The 23,516-nt window shown below is 44.0% G+C and overlaps 1 protein-coding gene across 18 annotated transcripts in view; it reads left to right on the top strand.

Annotated features, from left to right (window-relative positions):
• Positions 1-23,516, top strand: part of ZMIZ1 (zinc finger MIZ-type containing 1) — a 439,750-nt gene that overhangs the window by 345,344 nt on the left and 70,890 nt on the right. The window contains exon 1 of one of the 18 annotated variants that reach the window (XM_072628052.1): positions 1,919-4,707. The exons of the other annotated variants lie outside the window; for them this stretch is intronic. Coding sequence (XP_072484153.1) covers positions 4,677-4,707 — 31 coding nt within the window. The 5' untranslated portion in view covers positions 1,919-4,676. Of the gene's footprint in view, positions 1-1,918; positions 4,708-23,516 lie in introns of those variants that run through there. 18 annotated transcript variants of the gene reach the window in all.

Here is a 23,516-nt window from a genome sequence, read left to right as displayed (position 1 = left end):
CAGTAGCCACGTAAGCATCTGGTTTTAAGTTTGCAACGTTTCTAGCTGTTCATGATCATTTCCCTTGCCCCATCTCCCCACCATGTAGGACAGAAATTAAAATTCAGAGGTGTCACATCTGATCCGTCTCTTCATTTGCCATATGAGGAATCATTGACCAAGAGCAGTGAAGGGACCTACCTTGAGTCACACAGCAGTTTAGAAGAAGCAGGCAGAAGTAGATCAAACAAACCTCCTGCTTCCCAGGTTTGTCCTCTAGATAGATCAGACCCCATCTCTCTGTGCATCTCAGATTTCCTGCTCATCACCAGAGCTAGCATTCTGGTTTGGCTAACTGTCACAGGAAACAGCTCCCAAAGTCTCTGCCTCCTAGGCTCAGGAGCCGTGGAGACCAAACTCAAGCCATAGGCTCTGCCTGCTGTCTCTACTACCTGCCAGCTGGCCTGGCATGCATTCTGCTGGGTGGACAAGCCTATGGGCTAGCAAGGTGCAGATGGAAACAGCAGCCGAATGGGATGGGGGCAGCAGCAGCATGAGGTCTCAGACATACTTAACATAGGCTGCATCTGCAGACTTCTCTCTAGTTCCTCCCATCAGAGACTAGGATCGGAGGTAGAAAACATATTTGGGGGGACAAGAGAATCAGCCAATCCAGGAAACTACCTACTCTGTCTATATCTAAAGGTCTAACGTGTTTTTGACTCTTTCCATAAATGTGTAAGGAATGTCAGCCCTGGCTTAGGGTAGAGCTATCATCCACTGCTCGAGATGGGCAGCTGCCCTCTCAGGAACCTGGCTTTAACAGACTCTGGCTCTATGGACACAAAGCCCCTAAACTGAATGGGTAGGATTTAGGGGAAAGGGCTATTTATATAGCACTTTGAAGTTTGTTCATAAGTTTTTAGTGAATTTTTTTTTTTTACACCACTGTTCCTTCCCAAGGGCGTGCCACCTTCTCCCATTAGAATTAGTTTCCAAAAAGTGTAGTTAATCAAAACAAATCAGCACATTCACTATGTATGAGTGCATGCCTCATTCTGCACCCATGGAACACCACCCCTTTGCTGAAGGAGACAGGTATGCTTCAGAAGTTTTCAGAAATCAAAATTGGACATTGTAATGATTGGAAGTATGATTTCTTCCAAGGACACTTTCCATCACTACAATCATCACATAGATTATTTTCTTGGTTTTTAGTTCACTCTGGATCAGGCCGTAGAATCACAGACTTTGCATATCATGTTAGTCAATTCCCCAACTTTATTCGTGACAGAGCTGAAGCTCAGGGAGGTTGATAGAGCTGGGATTTGAACTCAGGTCCTTTTGGCTCCAAATGCACTTCTCTTTTCATTTGAACCATAATGCCTTCTAAATTCATAATAGTCTTCATGAGGTTTTCTGAATTCCTCATATTCATCATTTCTTTTTCAGTTGTTGTTCAGTCATGTCTGACTCTTCATGACCCCAGTTTGGGGTTTTCCTGACAAAGATACTGGAGTGGTTTGTCATTTCCCTTACCAGCTCATTTAACAAATGAGGAAACTGAGGCAAACAGGGTTAAGTGACTTGCCCAGGGTCACAAAGCTAGTAAATGTCTGAGGTTGGATTTGAACTCAGCCAGACTCATGAAGATGAATCTTCCTGACTCCAGGCGCTCTACCCACTATGATGCCACCTAGCTGCAGTAATATTCTGTCATATTCCTATACCATAATCTGTTTAGCCATTCCCTGATTCGTGGCCACTCACTTTACCTTCAGCTCTGTCACCACAAAAAAAAAAATGTTCTTTAAATATTTTTGTATTTATACCTGTCTCACTTCTTGAACTAAGAGACCATAGACTCCTATGGAAAACTCCTCTTCCACACCTTCCTCTCCCATCCCTACCCACCCACCCGTTCTTTTCGCTCAGTTTAGGGGCCTTGTATTGATAGAGCTATTATGATAAAAGTCTGTTCAAGCCAGACTTCTGAGAGGACAGATGTCCATTTCAACGGAGTGAATGCTAGCTCTGCCCTCAGCCAAAGCTGGGATTCCTTACATGCTTTCAAATAGAACAAGGAGAAAGACCTTTAGATACAGACAGAGTAGGTGGCTGCCTGGAGAGGCTGTTTCTTGTCACCAGAAATGTTTTCTACCCCCTATTATAGACCCTGATGAGAGAATGATAGTCATTGGGACAATTAGACTCATTTCTTCTCATCTTAAAGAGCTTTCCTGAGTCCTCCCTACTAGAACATGAAGACCCTTGAAAGGCAGGGGATATTTTAAGGCTTTATTCACCAAGGTTAGCAAAGCTTGGTTGCCAATCCTCTGGGAGCAAGATTCTGTAGGGATGAACAGGCCCTGGTGAGTGCTCATGTAATCACAATATTGTCTAGGATTGGCCCTGTGCAGATGGCTAGAGGAGTGTTGTGGGGAGTTAAGGGACAGGCTGACCTCCCCTCTATCCAGAGGAAGGAGCAGCTTAGAGGACTATGGAGTCATAGGAAGGGCCCAGGCTCGGATGGCAAGGGGGCTCTTCTGGCCAGGATTGCTGCCCACCAACCATGGAGAAACAGGCATGAAAAGTGACTTCTTAACCCCAGCTTGATACCAGGGCCCTCCCCAAGGTTTCAAGTATTCCAAAAAGCAGCTTGGGGATTTTTCAGTGTCAAGGGGAGGGTTTGAACTAAGACTTCATCGAGGGGTTCCAGCCTCCCTTCAGTTGTTGGTTAAATGAGGTCCCACCCCTCTTCCCTTCTTCTTTTTTTCCTCTGCCATTAGGAGGAGGATTCATTTAAGTGAACTGAACCAGGCAGGCTGTGAGATCTCTGAAGAAAGCAAATTACCCAGGGAAGAAATTGATTCCCTTATAAACCTTCTTTACCCCCCCTCCAGCTCCTCAAGAAAGAGTGGTTGTCAATAGGCATTTAGCCCCAAGGAAGTACTGTAACGTGCAAAATAGAAAACACCGGCTTCAGAGCCAAAATTCACTTGGATAGAGGTTGGGGAGCCAGGCTCTTGTGGCGTCTGGCCTGAATAGCTCCCGTTGTTCTACGGGGAGGATTTTGGCTGTCAGGCAGGCTCTTAGTCTGGTAAAAAATAAAAAAGCCACCTAAAAAGAGGGCATTGGAGAATCAATAGCGATGCAGTTGACCTTATTCCACCCCGTCGCTGGGGTGTGGCTGTTCTCATTCCAAGCATCTGTGATGCATCCCTGCTTTGCTGTCCCTGCATCTAGGCCTAGGAAAGCCAAGGTCAGGAGCTGCCTCCTTCCCTGGCAGTCGGTTGGGCATCTTGCTGAAGGCATTGGCACCAGTTTGCATTATCTGTCTGGGAGAAGAGCAATGTTTGCTGGTGCCACCTGGCTCCTGAGAGGGACAGAGGTGGATGGGCAATGCCAGTCTTTAACTTGGGAAAGAACTAGTGCTGACCAATATTAGAATAAAGTAGATGGAATCTCGAGCCTTGTCTCCACTCTGCCACTCACTGGGGGACCTCTTAAACACCTTAACTTTTCTGAACCTTAGTTTCCTCATCTGTAAAATGAGTGTTCAATTAAATGATCTTTAAAAAAATGTATTGGCTAGCATTTGTTTTTACCACCTCACTTGTTAATGTATGCTATCTCCTCTACTCCTCCAGGCAGATGATCTATTTCTTATGGCTCCTTCCAGCTTTAAAATTCTTATGATTCTATGCATACCAAAAAACTCCATCACATTTTCCTCTCACAGGAGAGGTTTACCATACCTACTGATCTCCTTCTTAAACTTTCCTCATACCAAACCATCACCTCCCTCACTCCCAAGTCAGGAGAGTGAGATGGGAGAGCTCTTCGAGGTATTTGTTGTAATTATTTAGTTTGAGGGTTTTTTGATTGGCCCTATAGAGATACCCTCTCTTTATCAGTGCCAATTAACACCTACTTTGTAACTTATAGTCTTAGAGACACTCAGGATCTGGTTAAATGATTAAATGGTTAAATGACTTGGCCATGGTCACGGAGCCAATCTGAGCCAGAGGCAAGATTTGGACCCAGATTTTCCTGACTCCCAAGCTAGCTCTCTATTCATATTATGAATTTTAAGTGGCTAATTCTCTAAGTAGTTTCCTTTGGATAGAAATATACTGCCTAGTAGTTGTCAAGGAGTAGGGCAATGCTTTTAAATAATTATCAGAATATAGGAAGGTAACCAAGGGGAAATTTTGAAATGAGCAAGGGAAGTTCTCTTGGTTGGATGGAGTAAGAGGGTATGATTTTCTTAAACTCTTAGGAGAGACAGAGAGATGGAGAAACAGAGAGAGAGAGAGAGAGAGAGAGAGAGAGATCCAACCCGTTTGACAGTCTTCTATGAGCCTGTGCTATCCTGTCCAGCTGCCCCTGCACTCAGCTAGGGTAAGGGATGGACAAACCGGTTTGGAAGACAGCCTGGCCCTCCTTCAGGGTTCTGCAGAGTTCAGTTCACATAACAAGGAGTTCACACGCCTGAAGACTCTTGAGGTGGTGCCAGCTAAAATCTTAGGGAGAGAGGGAACAGAGCTGTGTACTGCACTGAGCTGTGTGTGGTGTGCACTCAGAGTGTGCAAGAGACAAACAGACCAGATCTGTGGGGTAACCTCCACCCCGTGTTCTATCCAAGAGAGATATCGGGTGGCCCAGAACAGCTGTGAGACGGATAGAAGCAAGAGATGGCAGGGCCTGCAGACCAAACAGAAGCAGGTAGGGATTGGGTTTTGGGGTGGAATGAAGGGAGGAGGGGAGGCTGGGGTTAATTCAGCCCAAGGGCTGCTCGCTTTTAATTGCTAGCCTACACTGTAGGAAGAAGGCATGACGTGGTAAAAGATAGAGAAAAGCAAGAAACGACACAAACAAAAAACCAGATACTGTTGTGGCAGCAACTATGACTTCATTGTCCTGGTTTGTTCGTTAAGCAAGAAGAGGGATTCAGCTTCCAGGGAAAACTGCCCAAACTCATCTTCCAGGACTCAGCAAAAGCAAGCCGCAGGGTCCCCCCAAAACCCTCAAGGAAGCAACTTCCCCTCAAGCAGGAAGAAATCTCCACCTTCCCTTTCCATTGGGACGATGGTCACATTGGTCGCTGGCAGTTGTAGGCTCTGGTCCTCATTCTACCTGTAAATTATTGTGTGACTGGATAAGTCACTCTTCCACTCTGGGTTTCAGTTAAAAAAAAAAACAAACAAAACCCAGGACTAGATGAATCTAAGAGCTGCTCTCCTATTTCTTACTTTAGATGCCTACATACCCCTGCAAATTACAGAGCCCTCTTTCATCTGCTACTCAGAAGGAGCTAGGAAGGCATTGGACTCTATCTAGGGACTAGGTGAGAAAGGAACCTGGGCATACCCAGGAAGGAGAAAGCCAGGAGGAAAGACAAGTATGGCCAGCTTATCATACTTTAGCTCTGTCCATAGTCAGAAGTGTTTCTTGGTCAGTGACTCAGACTCAGACCACCTCTTCCTTCCATGACAGGGGAAGAGAGGCAGAGATTGGGTGGTGGGTGAGGATGGTGCACGCAACAGTCTTGAAGTAAAAGAAACTGAGGGGCATATCATCATCATCCTCATCATCTTCATCATCTTCATCATCATACCACTTTTACACTTATAGTAGGAAGGCAAGATGGAAAAGTAGAAAGAACACTGCTTGAGTCACAACCCTGAAATTTAGGGTCTAAGGACAAGGTATATAACTTCCCTTGGCCTTAGTTTTCTTCACTGCAAAATAAAATTAAAAGTAAGACTAGATGATCCTTTTTAACTCTAAATCCCGTGGTCTGTAACCTGGGTTTTAGTCCCAGTTCAGCTACTTCCTGTGTGATTGTAGGCTTCAGTTTCCTCATCGGCAACATGGCAGTTATAGTTGAGAAAAGTACTTTGTGAATAACATGGCATTGTATAAATATATGTTGATCAGATTAGGTTTGTCTCCAGCTCTTGAAGGGTTTTTATACCCCTTACCCCTCTTGATCCCCAGGATAGTCCAGTTGGGGAGCTGTAGAAATTATTGTTTCTCTCTCTCTCTCTCTCTCTCTCTCTCTCTCTCTCTGTGTGTGTGTCTCTGTCTCTATCTCTGTCTCTCTCTGTCTCTGTCTCTCTCTCTCTCTCTCTCTCTCTCTCTCACACACACACACACACACACACACACACACTCATATACTTCATAGATGAGGAAACTAACCCAGAGAAACAGTCTTGGCCTATGGTCACATAGCTAGGAAATGGCCCAATGGGAACCAGAACCCCAGCCTTCTGGCGCTTAGTCCAGTTCCAGTTAACAAGCCATTTAAGTTACTTTTGATGTGTTGGACTGTCTCTCTCGGTTTCTTTGAGGTCTTTTGTTCTCTGCGTGATTTTTTCCCCCTTGGGATGAGATCTGAGTGGATGAAGGAGACTTGGTTTGGTGTTTGGGGCTTTCTTCATTTCTGGGCTAGTCCTGTTTCTCGGCCATCACACAGAGTGAAAGCTACAGGAAATCCAGCTCTGCACTGGGCTTGAAAGTGGGATAGAGTAATAATTCATCAAATATTTAAATTATGCCAAGGGGTCACCACAGTTTGGATCATTCCCACTGGAGGGTAGATAGAAATGCAAGGATGAGCCAAAGGACTTTGGGGATGTGGCTTACTGAAATGAAACTGTTTTCGATCAGTTTGGGGCCAGGAGGGGCCCTTTTCTCATGTAATCAGAATCTGTTTCCCCCTGCCCCCTTCACTCAAACTGACTATGCATCTGCAGGAAGCAAACACCACCACTGTGGGTTAGCTGGACATCTCCACACCTCTCTGCTAATAGTCCATTTAAGGATAAGAGTAATGAAGGAAAGCCAGATTTTGATGGAAAACAGAAGGTCCTAGAGGACCTAGGTCCAAATGCAGCTTCCGCTCCCCACTCCCTATGTGACTTTAGGCAAGTGACTAAATCTTTCTAGGCCTCAAGTTCTGCATCTGTGAAGTGAAAGATTTGGACTTGCTGACCACAGAGGTCCCTTCCAAGTCAGAATCTATGACTCAAGGTGCTATCAGTCGCCTGTCCCTCAGGCAAAAAGCAGGTGACACTCCAAACCAAATATCCCCATTGCAGGTCCAGTCACATTAAAATTTCCAGCATAAGCTCCCCAAAACCCTAGCCGTCTTTCCTTTTTGACATCTACACTGCCTTCTCTGGGCCTTCATTTCCTCTTCTGTAAAATGAGGAACTTAGACCAGATGACCTTTAATATTCCCTTCTGGCTCTAGATATATGTTCTTTTACCATGTTCATCCACACTTTCCACATCTTACAGAGCAGGTATTCAGGCTGCATGGGACTGAATGGCACTGCCCAAGGCTGTTTATGTGCTTTATCCCCTTTTTTAAAAAGCTTGTTTGAAAGAGCTTTTGCCATTACTGGATTGTTAGTTCACAGGGTCCTAACTGTGAGATGGTTGCCTCTCTTCCCCTCTTAGTTTGGGTTGGCCCTGTCTCCCCAGCAGTCCCTATCCTTGGGCACTTCTGGAAGAGGAAGAAGTCTTCTAGGATATCTTGGCATCTCACTTAGCTTCCCACAGGTCAATCAAAAAAGCTTTCCAGTGTTAGTGCTGGTTTAGAGTTTAGCGTACCTGAAAGGCAGGGATTATCCCAACAGATATCTTAGAATCTCTCCAATAGGGTAGTTTTTTGGTGGGAGAGAAACAGATAAAAAGTACAATGCCTACTTTGCCAGTGAGATACGTACATGGCAGTGTCATCCTCCTCCTCTGGAGAGCTAAATATAAGAAGAGACTTGGCCAGTGTTTCAGAGTTCACGTCTCTGCCTTCTCTGGGGCCTGCTCTATAATGGCGATGGTGTAAGCTGAGATTTCTCCAGTTCCCTGCCTGAGGCAGTCAACCCCAGCACTTAGTGGCTGCTCCTCTTGTCCAACCAAGAAAAGTCCCTTCTCTGAGGAAGTCCCAAGGTAAAATGGAAGTGGAAACTTTGTGCCCTCGTCCACCAATTAAAGGCATGGATCTTCTCATTTCTTCCTTCTCAAAGAGGCCCAGTGAAATCACAAGGGTGATGGCTTGTGTATGGATTTAAGTGAGGGCATGAACAGTGACCAGGGGGAGTCCACATTCAATCCAGTGAGTGGCCCAAGCCCAGGTGTTTCATGTCCCTGCATGATCCCATTCCCATGGTACTGGCTGAGAAGAAGCTAAGCCTTGGTGAAGGGTTAGTCTTATTTTTTCCCCTTAAGTTTTCCTCTGAGGAGATCCCTTGTTGCCTAGCATTGCTGGAAAGAAGTTGTTCCCAGGTGGAAAAGGGCTCAGCCAACCTGCCCCTTTGGGGTTGGGGAGGAAGCAGCCTGTACCTTCTGCTCTGATCAGGACCTGGCAAGCATATTCCAGCTAAGGGCACACATTCATTGTCTTGAGGAGACGAAATACTCCACAAAGCTTCTGTTTGTCTTGGCACGGATTGGTTGAAGGAATTAGGAATATTTAGCCTGGAGAAGAAAATTTAAGGAAGATAGGATGGCTTTTTTCTAGTATCAAAAGGCTCTCATGTGGAGAAAGATCAGACCTGATCAGCTTTTTTTTGAAGAGGGTAGATCTAGACAAAATGGGTGAGAGTTTTGAAGGTCAACTTTGACTCTTAACAACTCAAGCTATCCCAGAGTGGAATTAGCTGCCTCCGAAGACAATTCCCCCTTCACTTGGTTGACCACCTGCCAGGTGTGCATGAGAGGGGATTCTTAGACAGATGGCTTCTGACTTCCCTTCCAGCTCTGAGACTGCATAGACAAGGGTTCTTCCCTTATTAGACTGTAGGTTATTGTCTTTCACCATTATTTGTTTCTGCAGCACTTAGCACAGAACCTGGTACCTAATAGTCATTTAACGAATGGTTCTTTATTTGGCAGAACCTCTTTTTCTGCCATGTACTCCTTTGGTGGTCTGGGCAAGTTTAATGGCCCCCTCCTTGGAATCTTTTAAAATGCATAAAATACATAAGATCACAAAGGAAACGAATTATATTGAAATCTGTCTGCTTAGCTAGTTTAACTATCCTTCCATCTACCTGTCTGCTTATCTAGCTATCTATTTAAGACCCCAGGTTAAGATGAAGATAAACAGGGACCACTTGAGGCCAGGGAAGTTTATCTTGGTTGTCTCCAATCACTCCTTTCTCCTCCTTTTCCTTTTGATGACATCCCTTCTTCCATACCCCCAATATTTCCTGCCTTCTGGAGCCCTCTCCTAACTACCCATCTCCCCCACTCAGCTGGAAAGGATTTTAACTCAGTCATTTACCCTGGAAACTTGTTCACACTAATGAATTAAATCTCCTAGGTATTCACCATTTACCTCTAATTGTAGAAGCTTTGTCTCCTGTTAAAGAAATTTCAAGCGTCAGCAAGCAAGTGAGGGAGATATTTAAGGGCCAGGGATACCTTCTTCATGACCCTGAAATCATGCTATGGCTAAAGGTGATCTGAAGGTAAAACTGCTTTATTTCTTTTAGGATGCCTTGGGGTACAGGGGAAGATGAGTCAGAAGGCATGCCCATGCACGGAGGTTGCCTCCTTCCACAGTCTGTGGAAAGATCTGTTTGCATCTTGCTTCTCCCATTCCATGGGGAGCTTCTTGGTTGAAGGGACTGTCATGAGTTTCTTGGTATACCTAGCACTTAGCACAGTACCTGGCCCATACTTAATGTTTATTGACTGAGGGATGACATAGGAAAGGAGAAACAAATAGTTGGAAAAAGATAGGACAAAGAAAGATAATCTGGTATTAGCAAAAAGTCTGCAGATCCTCAGAAGATGTGGGGCCAGCTCTACCGTTAACTAGCTGAATGACTGTGGGCATGTCTTTTCCTCTTTCTGGATTAAGTATTTCTTCACTTGTAAAATGGGGTTAATTACTTATCCTGACATTAATATTCATCATAATCCCCATTAATTATTAATTTGTACTATTAATGGTAGGAAGCTAGCTGCATTATAAGATGGCGTGTGGGGGAAGGTGAAGATTAATACGGGGATGAAAGTGGTGAAGACAAAATTGGCTAAATGTGAACTTTTCCAGTCAACAATATAATCTCATCATACCCCTGTCCTCCCTTCTACCTTGCTCCACAGCATTTTCAGTTTCTCTCTCTTGAAGACCACTTAGCCCTTTAGTCTCAAGCTAAGAGCTCCTCTGTTTAAGATTCCTAATCCCCCACCCCACTCCCAAAAGACTACAGAGATCTCACTGTTCATTTCTGCCGGATTCCACCCCGAGCCTCTTCCCCACAGGGAGGCTGGTAGCCACCCCTGCCTTCCCAATCCTGACCCTCTGCCTTCACTCTTGGCAGCGCTGTGGCCCAGGGGCCTCTTTCCACATGTCTGTGTGTGTTTTTCTGTTTAATATCATTCATCCATCCTCTGTTCTCGAGGAGCCTTTTAGCCAGATAAGCTGCTCTGTGATATCTAATGCCCGTTTGTTTCCATTTCGATGTGTCGGCTTCTCAGGCTGGGAATCGTTTGATAAATTGTTCTGATCCTGCTTCACATCCAGGCCTTTGGACCTTTCTTTGTAGGCATCGTTTTCCTCTCTGCCAGCTTTCAGCTCTACCCTGCCACCCAGCTGCAGTATCTCATCCTTTCCTGAGTCCAAGATTTTACAGGGCAGATTGTAACCTCTTGCTGTCTGACACTTCCTTGTACACATTGTCTTGTCCTCCATGTTCTATTTTCTCCAGTCACAAAAGCTTCTGCAGGTTCCTCTTTCCTTGTTGGCCTGTCTTGAGATGCCACTTCTCATATATGTACTAGTAAACTTGTCCAGTTCCTCTCACACTCTTAATTACAAGATTTCAGCTTTTACCCCTACATTCCTACCTCTCATTCCATCACTTATAGTCTAAGCAAGGTCCAGTGCATCTCTGATTTTACCAGCTGAACTTGTCTTACCAAGGAGAATCAGTGGTAAGGACAGAAGGAGCCCAGGATTCAGAGTCAGGGGACCTCAGTCCATAACTATACTCCTCACCTGTAAATAATTGGGGCAGATTAGAAGTCTAATCATCTGCAACTTGGATGGGGTAAAGAATGCAGGTTGAACCCTAACCCAGTATGTGTGTGTATTCGTCTTTTGTTGCCAAAGAAGACCATACCATCAGAGAAATAATGACGGTACTTGCACTTGAATTTGTTTTAAGTTAGGAAGGGCTGTGTAGGTCACCAGCCTCACTTCTCCTCCAGAGCCGTCTGAATCCGGTGACCAGATATTCATCAGGATGACTGGAGATGACCCAGGATGAGGCAATTGGGGTTAAGTGACTTGCCCAAGGTCACACAGCTAGTGAGTGTCAAGTGTCCGAGGTGAGATTTGAACTCAGGTCCTCCTGACTCCTGCACTGGTGCTCTATCCACTGCACCACCTAGCTTCCCCCCTAACCCAGTAAGGCTCTTGAGCAATTAAAAAAGTGATCCCCAGCCATATTTGAGTGGGTGTCGTGTCTTCTATTTTAGCCTCGATTAATAACACGTTCTTTGCCCTGCCTATGAGATAATGATAGTAATCAGTCATCTCTATCTACGGACACCTCGCAATAGTTTACAAAGTACTCTCCACACAAAAACCCCATGATTTAATACAGGGCAAGAATTAGAATTCCTGTTTTGAAGTCAGAGAAACTGATGCTCAAAAGGGATAAGTGATTTGTCCAAGGTCATGATACTAGAGTTAGAACCAAGATTTGGGGCCATATATCCTAATTTTAATTCCAACAAGCCTATAGGCAATGAGGGATGGTGAGGTAGGGAAAGACCAAGAGGAAGTTGTCATTAAGGCAAGCAGACTCCTCTCAAAGCGATAATTTTGGCTAGGCTAAATATGTCTATAATTTAGGCAGCCAAATCCATAATTCTGGACACTTGAAATTTCAGAGTTCACTGCTGCAGAGAATTGATGAGAGGAGAATTTGGAGGGGTTTTCCTTTTTTTTTCTTTTAATACTAATTTTGTAGATAGTATTTTATTTTTTCCCTAATTACATGTAAAAACAATTTTTTAAGTTTTTAAAATTTGAGTTCCAAATTCTGTCCCTCCTTCCCCTCCGTATCTCTGAAATGGTAACCAATCTGTTATGTTATACATGTGTAATCATGTAAAACATTTTCATATTAAATTTTTAAAAAATTAATAGATTTTGTTTTCATGGCATCTTCATTTCTGACAAGGAAATTTGAGAGACAACATAGCGCAATGCTGAGGACCTGATGTCAGATCTAGACTCTGCCACTTCATGGCCCATGTAAATTTGGACCTCTTTGCACTTCAGTTTCCTGATCTATAACATGAGGGAGTTGAATTAGATTACCTTCAAAATCACTTCCAGCTGTAAATGTGTGATCCTGTGCCTCTTCTCTCACCTAATCATTGATCCAGAAATAATGGAAAGCACCCAGTTCAGTAGCACTCACCAGTACCAGCAGCTGAGGCACACAATGTTGCATGCCCATAGGTCTCCACCTCTGCAAAGATCTCATGTTTCTCTGAGGACAGTGTTCATATTTACAGTGACATAAACTGGAGAGATGGTGATGCATCTGCCAATGAGTGAGGCAGCTAGGTGGCACAGTGGATAGAGTGCTGGGCCTGGAGTAAGGAAGACCTGAATTCAAAACTGCTCTCAGATATGTACTAGCTATTTAACTCTGGGCAAATCACTTAACCCTGTCTGCCTCAGTTTCCTCATTGGTAAAATGAACTGGAGAAGGAAATGGCAAACCACTCCAATATCTTTGCCATGAAAACCCCAAATGGGGTCATGAAGAGTCCTCAGATAGGACTGAAATGACAACAATAAGGCAGTATCAAAACCCCAGAATAAACAGAGATTCTAGAAGACATCCCAAAGACTTCTGCAAAGACTTAGGCGATAACTGAAAACCTGTTGATTTCTGCTTCTGTCTTACCTCTTGTTTTGAAAAAAGGTACAGGTACTACCATCAGAGCACTCAGGTAAATGGCATGTTGAGCATGGTGGACATTTTTATATTAGGTTTAACTCTTCCTGGCAAGGATATATGTCACATTGAAGCAGGAATTCTCACAGAGCTCCAAAACAAAGTTTCTGAGCTGCACAAAGTCCTTCCTTTCTCACCATAAGCTCCCACATCTCCCCTTCCCCCCAGGCCCACACACACATGATCCCTCTTTGCCTTCCCTCATCCCAGGCTATTCAACCCCCAAGCCGTTGCCTAGGCAGGCTGGAGGAGAGGGATTAGCTTTGGGAAAAGCCCTAAAATAGCAAGAAACATCAAGCTTCCAAACATCATCCCTGCAAAATTTAGAGATGCATAAAGGGTGAGCTCTGGGCCTTTCTGAAATGTGGAGAAAAGTCACAGGAACAGAGATGATATTTGTTTAAGACCCAACCTAGATTTCTGAAACCACTCTACAGCAGCCAACTTGGAAGACCCCATTGGCTGTGGATGCATTTGACTTTCTGACCATGAGAATCCATTTTTCCTTAGAATGGTAGTATCTAAAAGTTGAAAGATTCCCCAGGTTAATCCAGTCTTAACCAAAAATAAAGAATAGCTTCTTTCTATGACGTTCCTGAAAACCTTTCTTTGAAGACTTCCAATGGTGGAGAGTTCACTGTCTTCCAAAGGCACCCACTGAATTTTAGTGTTATACCGAGCTGAAGTCTACCTCACTGTAATTTCCTCCCATTTCTCCTAGTTTTGTCTTGCAAAGTCACAAAGAACAAATCTACTCCCTCTCCCATTTCCACATGGTAGTCAAAACATTTCTTAAGTGTCTACTTTGTGCTAGACACTGTACTAAGGGCTGGGAATATAATAGAAAACAGGAAGATAGTCCCTGCCCTCAAGGAGTTTATAATCAAATGGGACAACCCATAAGAAGGGAACTGAAAAGTGTGTGTGGAAGGGGGAGAGCATGATAAAGTCCAAAGTCGTGCAGCTGAGTGGGACATGAAGCACTACCTGGCCCAGGAGCCCTCCTTAAATGGAAGTTTTGGAAGGAATGCTCCACTCTGCCCCCTACCTAGAGGGATCCTGGAGGCAGAGATTACTAAGAAAACTGAGTAACAAGGCTGGTGAAACAACCCATCAAGTTTTTAAAGACAGCTATGATGGCCTCTTCTCTGCCTTGGCTTCGTCCCCGGCTCACCCCCAGCTAACTTCATTTTTCATCTGAACATCTCTAGTTTCTCCCTCTACTCTTCACATGGCAGTCTTCAGTCTCCTCACTCACCCCCTCCTGGTTCCCTTCCCGGATATTCTTAGACCTCTCAATGTCCTTCATAAAATGTGGTTCCCCAAAACTGAACCCCAGCATTCCAAGTATGGTCAGAAGGGAGCCACCTTCTTTCCTTTGGAACCAAAACAGCACAAGACCCCAGCAGTGAGGAAGACCACTTTTTCTGCTCTGTGCTTGGCACCTCCACAAGCCACTCAAGACAACAACTTGACTATTATCTCAGTCTTTCCAAGCAACGTGCTTCTTCCATTATTTCTTTCAGCTACCACATCGCACTTTTGAGTCATGGAGCTAAAAATTTCCAGGTCCCTTTCTGGAGACCCTTTTTCTCATATCATTGTTCTCTCCTGGCTCTCATAATCATGCCTCATTAGGAGACTTCATAGTTCTCCATCACACCTTTACAGGTATTCTCATTTAGACTTCACAACAACCCCATGAAAGAAGTAGGGAGGGTGTCCTGATCTCCATTTTTCTGATGAAGTACTTGAGCCCTAGGGAGCTTAAAGTAATTTACCCGGAACCACCTGCTAGGTCAGTAGCAGCACCAAGACTAGAATTCAAGGATTCCTTTGCTGGGGTGCTTCCCACTGGGTTATTATTCTACTTGCAATTTTCACTCTCCTTCTCTTAGTAAGTACAAATATGTGAAAGTTCACAGTGTGCCTAGGACTGTGGTGATGCAATTTCAGGAGGCTATTTTGAGTAGTACGAAACCTTCAGGGTGAGAAGGGAAAAAGGTAGCGGGGAAATCATGTCTTAAGGAGACACTGGAGCTGAGTACTGAAGCAAAGACAGAGAAGGTACTTGCTCCCACCCCATCCCACTTTTTTTTTTGCAGAGACAGAAGGCTGTCAGTGTGGAACGCAGCATAGAATGGCAAACTTTGGGGATATATTGACTCATTTTGCTGAACTTTTTCCTCCTATTTTTTCTTCTTTATTATAAAGGGTAGCACTTTTGGGGAGGGGGGAGACATTGGGAAATATAAGTTATAGAAAAACAAAAGATCTCCATTAAAATAAAAGAGGCACTAGGGCCAACCTCCACCCCCTCCCACTAGCTGTCTCTCAGTACCATAATGCTCCTTTTCCTTTTTCTGCTCCGATTTGCTTAGCCATTCCCCTCCCAGTGAGCCCCCTATGCACTATGAATATATGTTTCTGTATGAAGGGTTTCTTTCTGTCATTGATCTCTTAAGGCTGGATGCTTAGCATTATAGTGGCTGGGTATAAACAGCCTAGTGATTCTCTTACGTAGTTCAGAATTATTCCAGCCTTCTCGGAAGCACCATCCTTCCTTTCTGCACCTCCAGAGCCTCCCAGTGTCCCCAGGTAGCCTTATTTTCTGTTTAAAGGAAGTATGAAGTAATGATGTGAGCTGTTGTTTGCAGCTGCCTTCCTGGGAAGACGGCAAAGGGCGGGGGGAGTGGAGGAGGAGGAGGAAGGGGACCCGTAAGGGTTCTTCTGACCAGAGAAACCACAGTTGCAGAGTTATAGGAAATCCCCACCAGTGCTTGCTTACCAGCCTGCCTGCCTGTCTTTCTCCAATCCCATCCTTTTAAAATGTGAGTGACTCTCTTGCTCCCCAGATTAAAGAACAGAGAGCCTATGGCGAGTGGCTGGTGGAACTGGCCAGCTGGGAGAAAGACTGGGCTTTCATGGAGTCTCCTGCCACTCTGGCTCCAGAGGAATGCAGACTAGATGGTTCAAGATGGTTCCTTGTTTGCTCTCTGTGCAAGCCAACCCTTTGGGTTGAGGAGCCACAGCTCCTTTCCTAAGGCTTCAGGAAACTCTGAAGCTGAGATCCCCTTCCTTCCCAGGTCTGGTCAGTTTTGGCACAGGCCCACTGGTCCCTACTGGGGCATCAGTAGCTCTTGGGAAAGCCTCCCATTTGGGTGGGGACAGGGACAAGAGCCCCAACCACAGATAAGTCGAGGAAAGAGCCTCTACTCTCCAGTCCACCCTCCCTCTGTCTGTATTTCCTTCTCTGGGGCCCAGTCTTCTTTTCAGTGGTTGCAATAATATATCAATTAGGGAGCACGGAGGGAGGGGGGAGCCATAGTGGCGGTGGCGGCGGCAGCAGCTGCTGCTAGAAGAATTGATTCTTGCTTCCTGGCACCACGCATTTCTGCCTGCGCAGCAGCACATGACATGGTTTCACATGCTGCCCCCGTAATGCTCTCGTCAGCAGCTTCCAAAGGAAGAGCTGGAGGGAGGAGGACAAGGGAAAGGGGGCCTCTCTGGGAGGCAAGCTGAGCAACTGGACCAGGGTCAGCAGAGTCAACTCCTTGTAGCAGATGTGCAGGACTATTAGTTGTACTGGGAATCTGCCTGCATTTACAAATGTATGCTGGTATACACATTATGTAGGAGGGTGCATACCCTTAGTTGTGTATTTGTAAACATAGGCAGGTAAATACATGATGTATTTACATACATGATATATTTATAAACATATGCAGGTATTCATGTGACACAGGTGGGTGTATCCCCTTGGCTCTATATTTACAAATGTATGCAGATATAGACATAATATAGGTGGGTACATACTCTTAGTTGTGTATTTGTAAACATATGCAGGTACATATATGATACAGATGGATGCATACCGTTGGTTCTGTATTTATAAATATGTGCAGGTATTCATATTATATAGGTGGGTGCATACCCTTGGTTCTGTATTTACAAATGTATTGCAGGTATATACATGATATAGCAGAATGCATACCCTTGGTTCTGTTTCACCTTTGGGTGATGTAGTAGAAAGGATGGAAAGACCAATGGAAGGTGACATCACATGACCCAATCCTGACATTTAGAAGAGACAACTCTATTTAGCAGAAAGAAGAGCAATGATTCTGGAGTCAGAGAAACCAGGTTCAAATCCCCTCTATTGGCCATTACCACCTATGTGACCTAGGGCAAGTCAACCTTGCCAGGCTTCAGTTTTTTCATCTGTAAAATGAGTAGATTGGACTAGGTGTCCTCTGAGTTTCACCTCTAAATCTATGATCATATGATCCCGGGAGCCTTTGGCTGGCTTACCTTTGGCAAACCATTTCCTTTCTCGAAATATCTGTTTCCTCATTTGTAAACTGAGGTAGTTGGGCTAGGTGATTTAAAAGGACCCTGTTCATTCTAGTATTCGGTGATTTGGAATCCCTCTCTCCTAAAGAGGTAAATGATGGAGCATATCATATCTACCCCCTTGAAGAGTAAAAGCAAAATCTCAAATAACTTTTGAACCTAAGGTCAAAACTCCATGGCCAACAAACACTTATTAATCATCTGCTCAAATCCGAGGGGCCCTGGCCACATCCACTCGAATTGGGTACAGAATGGAGTGACTGATACAGGATAGGCATTGCAGGCTGGGAGGATGCAGGAAATAACAGGTTATAAAATCAGAGTTTCTTCTCTGACAGTATGTGGCCCTCAGAAAGTTGCTAAAAATTGCAGAGGGAATTCAATAAGAGGGATAATTTCCTGAGAACTAAAGCTATCCAAAAGTGGAGTGGGTTATGTATTGAGAATTGGTTGTTCGATTGTTCTTACTTGGGGAACCTTGGGGGAAACTGATTATTTGGCAACATGGCAGAGGGAAATCTTGTTCGGATAAGGGTGGGTAGCTTTTGAAGGGACCCTTCTAACTTGGAGATTTTGGGGTGAGTTTAGCCTTCTGTGGGGACCAAAGCATGGACCTTCCCTCCTGACCCCTGACCCCCATCTCTGACCATTATTTCTCAGAGGCAGTGGTAATTTTCACAGGACAAGGGATTTCTCAGAAAGTATAGGATAAAGAGGGGAGATTGACAGGGAACACAGCTCAAAGGAGAAGAAAGAAATGGACAGATACAAAAAAATGAAATTCTTTTGGGGAGGAAAGTAGATTTGGGCAGCATGTGTTCTGGTAAGTCCAGACTTCCCTAAAAACAAAAAAAAAATGGAAAGATAGAAGAGGGATTGATAGTGGGAGTTCAAAGGAGCGTGCCGGGTTTGGCACTCTCTATTTTAAAAGACATTGGAGGAAGTGAACAGCAGAAGAGATCGATTAGAGAAATAGAAAGCGAACAATTATGCTGTTTCCTGGTTTCTCTGTGTGGATATTCTTCCTTTTATTAAGCACAGTCCTATTCTAGGCACTGGAAGCTATGCAAGAGAAGAAAAGGTGGCCCCTGAGGGAGCTTAGTCTCTACAAACACCCATGAAACCATATTAAATAATATAAGGTTGAGGCTGTTAATAACATAGTTCAGTCCCTAAACTAAGGAGTTTAGAGGGGAGAGAGATCATTGAGGGCTGAGTAGTTAACATATGCTTTATGTATCACCAAAAATGGACTTTTGCATAGCGCTGTGAGGTTTGCAGAGGTCTGTACCTATTGAAATCATTCAGATCTCATCATCACGCTGAAGGGCAGGCACCACAGCTATTACCATCCTCCTGCTGATCATAGAGACTAAATGACTTGCCCAGGGTCACACTGCTAATAAGTTTCTGGACTAGAATTCAAATTCCAGTCTTGCTCATCCCAATTCCAGGATTCTGTGCACTAGCCCAAGCTGTCTTCCATGGAAATAATCAGAAAAATCTTCCCTTTTCTTTATGGAAGAGGAGACTTCAGCTGAGGTTGAAGAATGGGTAAAAATATAGGATCACAGAATGTCAAAGAAGGGACTTTCCAGACCAAATGGCTCAGCATACTTAATTCAGAGGTAGCAACTGGAAATTTTGGTTAACATCCATGAGATTGCTACATGATCTTTCACAAACAAATGCTGTTACCCAACTAGACTGTAATCTTCATAAGGGAAAAGACCCTATCTTCTACTATTATACATTCCCCCATGGGGCTGAATATATATTTGTTGTTGTTCAGTCACGTCCAACTCTTTGTGACCCCATTTGGGATTTTCTTGGCAAAGATACTGGAATGGTTTCCCTTTCCTTCTCCAGCTCATTTAATAGATGAGGAAACTGAGGCAGACAGGGTTAAGTGACTTGCCCAGGGTCACAAAGCCAGTAAGTATCTGAGCCTGGATTTGAACCCACGAAGAGGTATCTTCCTGACTAGATGTTACTAAATGTCATTGGGGATTGCTTCCCTTCTCTGAACCTCAGTTCCCTAATGAGTAAAATGAGGAGGTTACACCAGATTGTCTCTAAAGTGCCCTGCAGCTCTAAAAAAAATGGCACTATTTTGACCTCTTTTAAGAGCAACAATCATGTCTTTGTCCTCTCAGAAGCCCCTCAAGGCCTAGCACAGTGCCTTAGACCCAGGAATTGTTTGCCGAGTGTCTAACAATGATTTCTGTTGCTCCCTGGGAACCTCGCCTCTGTGTGAGGGTTTCCTTCTAGCAAACTGTCTTCTTACCGCCTGCCCAAGGCTTAGCATCCAGATTGATGGGTAGCCAGGATTCAGTCCCCAGCTAGATGTGGGCTTCTCCTGCCTTAAATATCCCCATTGCAGTTGGATAATAAATGAGTCTGGCAAGCCTCCCACAGAACCGTCTGCCGCAGAGAGGATGCAGTAATCCAATTGGGCTCCCTCTGCCATCCCCCTGGGAGGCTGCCCAATTGATGCTACCTAGCTGTTATCTTTCCTCCCTTCTTCCTCTGCATCCCTGGCTGTAAATATAGTTTCTGCTTATAAATAGCAGTTTGCGTAGCCCAGCCCCTTTAAGAAGCATAGTTCCTAACAAGAGGAGGTGATTGACTGAGGTGATAAGCTGTAACTAATACCTGGGTCTCATAATAGGTAAATAGATTAGTGCAGGGATCTGCACTATTTTTCTTTCCCGGGAGTGCTTCAGTATGGCTGGCTGCTGGGAGATGCTTACCCCAGCACTTTGGGATCCGCCCAGCTAAATCACCCAATTCTAAGATTGGATTCATTGACAGGCGTAGGCATAAAGCAAATGAAATGCATTAGAAAATCTATAGGCCCCCATTGATCCCTTCTCTGACCATCTTCCCCCTCCTAGTCAAAAAGACCTGTAATGGGACCAGTCCTTCTGATTTCACTATACCTGTCTGCCTGACCACCATAGTCTACATTTTCACCCTTCTTTCTCACCTTCGCATATCCAGTGAGTTACAAGGGCCTCTTGATTTTTTTCTTATTTTTATTATTTGTTTGTTGTTCAGTCATTTCAGTCATGTCTGATTCTGTGTGACCCCATTTGGGGTCTTCTTGGCAAAAATACTGGAGTGGTTTGCCATCTCCTTCTCCTTTTACAGATGAGGCAACTGAGGCAAACAGGGTTAAGTCATTTGCTCAGCATTACACAGTTAGTAAACATCTGAGGCCAGATTTGAGCTCAGGTCTTCCTGACTTCAGGCTGGGCGCTCTATCCCCCTTTTTATTGATACCTTTTGTTTTTACATTATATTTATTTCTGAATATATCCTCTTCAAACTCTCAAATACAAAAAATATGAAGGGGAGAGAAGAACAATTCAGAAAAATTAATGAACATGTTAAAAGTCTGACATTACATGCAGTCTTCCATACCCATAATCCCCAAAATCTGCAAAGAAGCTATAGGGAAGTGTTTTGTCCTATCTGACTTAGTCGCAACAATTTAGAAGCCTTGTTTTGTTGATTTCCCATTTACAGAGTGAAACTGTGTAATTCTTTTATAATTGTGTAATTTCATTAGAACAATGTTGCAGTCATTGTGTATATTGCTTTCCTGGTTCTGGTCGCTTCCATTTGCATCAGTTCTAATCTTCTCATGTCTCTCTGTGTTCATCATATTCGTTTTCTTTACAAAGTAATATTCATGTACCACAATTTGTTTATCCATTCTCCACTCAGTGGGCAACTACTTTGTGTCCGGTACTTTCCTACTGCAAAAAGTGCTGTTATAATTATTTTGGTGTATATGGGACCTTTTCCTTTTTTGTCAGTAACCCCGCCTTCAGAGGTATCTATCGTAGTAGGTTTCTTTGATAAAGAATATACACATTTTAGTGCTTTTCTTTGCCTAATTCTACATTTCTTTCTGTAATGGTTAGACCAATGCTCAACTTCATCAATAATATTAGTGAGCGCCTCTTTCCACAACCCTTCTAATATTGACTGTGCACTTCTTTTATTAGTTTTGCTAATTTGCTGAGTATGAGAAAAAACCTCAGAGTTGATTTGTATTTCTCTTAATAAGTCATCTGGAGCCTTCACTCATATAGTGGTTAATAGTTTTTTATTCTTCCTTTGAGAACAATTTGTTCACATTCTTTAACCATCTGTGGCGTTCAGTCTCACATCTTATTGTTGGTTTCCAATCTATCTTGGGTATTAGACCCTATCTTTTAACATACTCAAGTGGTACCTCCTGGTCAATGCTTTTCCCCCATAGACTTTACAAAGCACTTAGTCTTATAACTTTCTAATAGTCTTAGGTAATATTGTGCACTATAACTACCTATGTTCATGTCTCATCCCCCCCTTTTAGACTGTAAGGTTCTTGAGGGTATCACCCCTTTCCTGGGTCCCTCTTATGAGTTTTCTTCCTTCATTTAGAGTCTCAGATCCTTGAGGGTTGGAGACTTTCTAGTTATCTTGTATTTGTGCCCCCAACACTTAACACAGTACCCTGTATATACTAGGTACTTAATAAATTCTTGTTATATCATATTTGGCGTATTACAGTCCCGGAATGGCTGGGTTGTCCTACGCCACCTTTCATATAGAGGAATCCCCCTTCTTCTCAGTCTCGAGAACCCAGTCTATATTGGGTTAGATTGAGAAGCAGCCATAAGGTGATAATGTTGTAGGCTGTCCATGCTGCAAGGAAGGCTATCTTGTGAGTGTGAACATAAGAGTGTCCTGAGCTGATCATCAGGCTTATTGGATCAGTGACATTACCTTTTTCCTTGAGCTTATGTTTCTTTCCTAAATGGGAAAGCTCCCCAGGATTTCCCCATGAAGTCCTTGGGCTACAGGGGGCTTTTCAAACTCCACTACACTCGTTCGCTCTGCTTTCTTCCTCCTCTACTGATCCACTGGGTCTGAAACCAGCAGGGAGTAGGGATTTCCCCCTTCCTCTTAGAGAGCAAGAAAATTCATAGCTTCCCAGGACACCACTGGCCCTTGAAGAGATTAAATGAGATAATGTCAGGAAACCTTAAAGTCCAGCTAGTTGTAATGGTAGCCTTGGCAGTAGCAAGAATGGTTAGAAACACAAAGATGTGAATAAAAACCCCTACATGGGGACACAGAGACTACAAATCCAGATTCCTGGGCATTGTGCTATGGGCTAGGGATTCATAGACAGAAATGACACAGTCCTTCTCCTCAGGCGCTTAGGTTCTATCAGAGAACAGAGCCTGTGAGTGCGTTTATGTGTGTATACATATATATACGTATATATATTGTTATAAATATGTAAATATACATAAATATGAATATGGAGATATGTGTATGTTCTTTGTGACCCTTTTTGGGATTTTCTTGGTAAAAATTCTGAAGTGATTTGCTGTTTCCTTCTCCAGCTCATTTTTACAGTTGAGAAAATTGAGGCTAATGGGGTTAAGTGACTTGACCAGGATCAAACAGCTAGTAAGTGTCAGAGACTAGATTTGAACTCAGAGTAGTTTTCCAGTAGTGCAGAGCTCAAACCATCTAGGATTATTAGGATGAGCTTTACAGGTTTCTGTGGCCAAAAAGAAACCCACCAAAACTAAGCATCATGTACCTATGGGTGTCCTGGTGATGATGAGACCAGTCCTTGGAGAACAGGTACACAGTTCATTACTAGGCCTGTATCTGTCCACACTGACACAGAAATGCCACAGACAGCCAAATGCTTTTCTCCTGCCTTTTCACTTGCCTCTTTCTCAGATTCTGTCTCATATTTCTCTTTTCCTCCTTTCTCCCTTTCTTCCCCCACTGTCCCCCTCCCTCCTTCCCTCTGACAGCTGCCCCAAATTTCCTTGGAGGTAAGGGTGGGAGGGTTGTATTTATCAGCATTTGCCTCCAAACAACTTGACTTGGTTTATTCCAGAATAAAAACCCACACTTCCTCTGTCAGCCTTGCTTGGGACTGGGTCACAAGTCTGCTGCGGAGCCCTCATGCCGAGGACCAGCAGCCCCTGAGATAGGGAGGGAGCATGTGCTGAGAATGGAAAGGCATTTTTGTCAGGTCTTCGAGGATCTGACAGCGGAGTCCTTCTCTTTATCCCTTGAAGAGGGAGGAACATGGCTGCCTAGGTTATCTATGATGTGTACTCCTAGAGTTCATGTGTGTCACATACTATCACATAT

The sequence above is a fragment of the Notamacropus eugenii genome, chromosome 1 (assembly GCF_028372415.1).
Source record: "Notamacropus eugenii isolate mMacEug1 chromosome 1, mMacEug1.pri_v2, whole genome shotgun sequence".
NCBI lineage: Eukaryota > Metazoa > Chordata > Mammalia > Diprotodontia > Macropodidae > Notamacropus > Notamacropus eugenii.
Note: the sequence above shows the minus strand (reverse complement) of the source record. Positions and strands in the feature narration are given on the sequence as shown.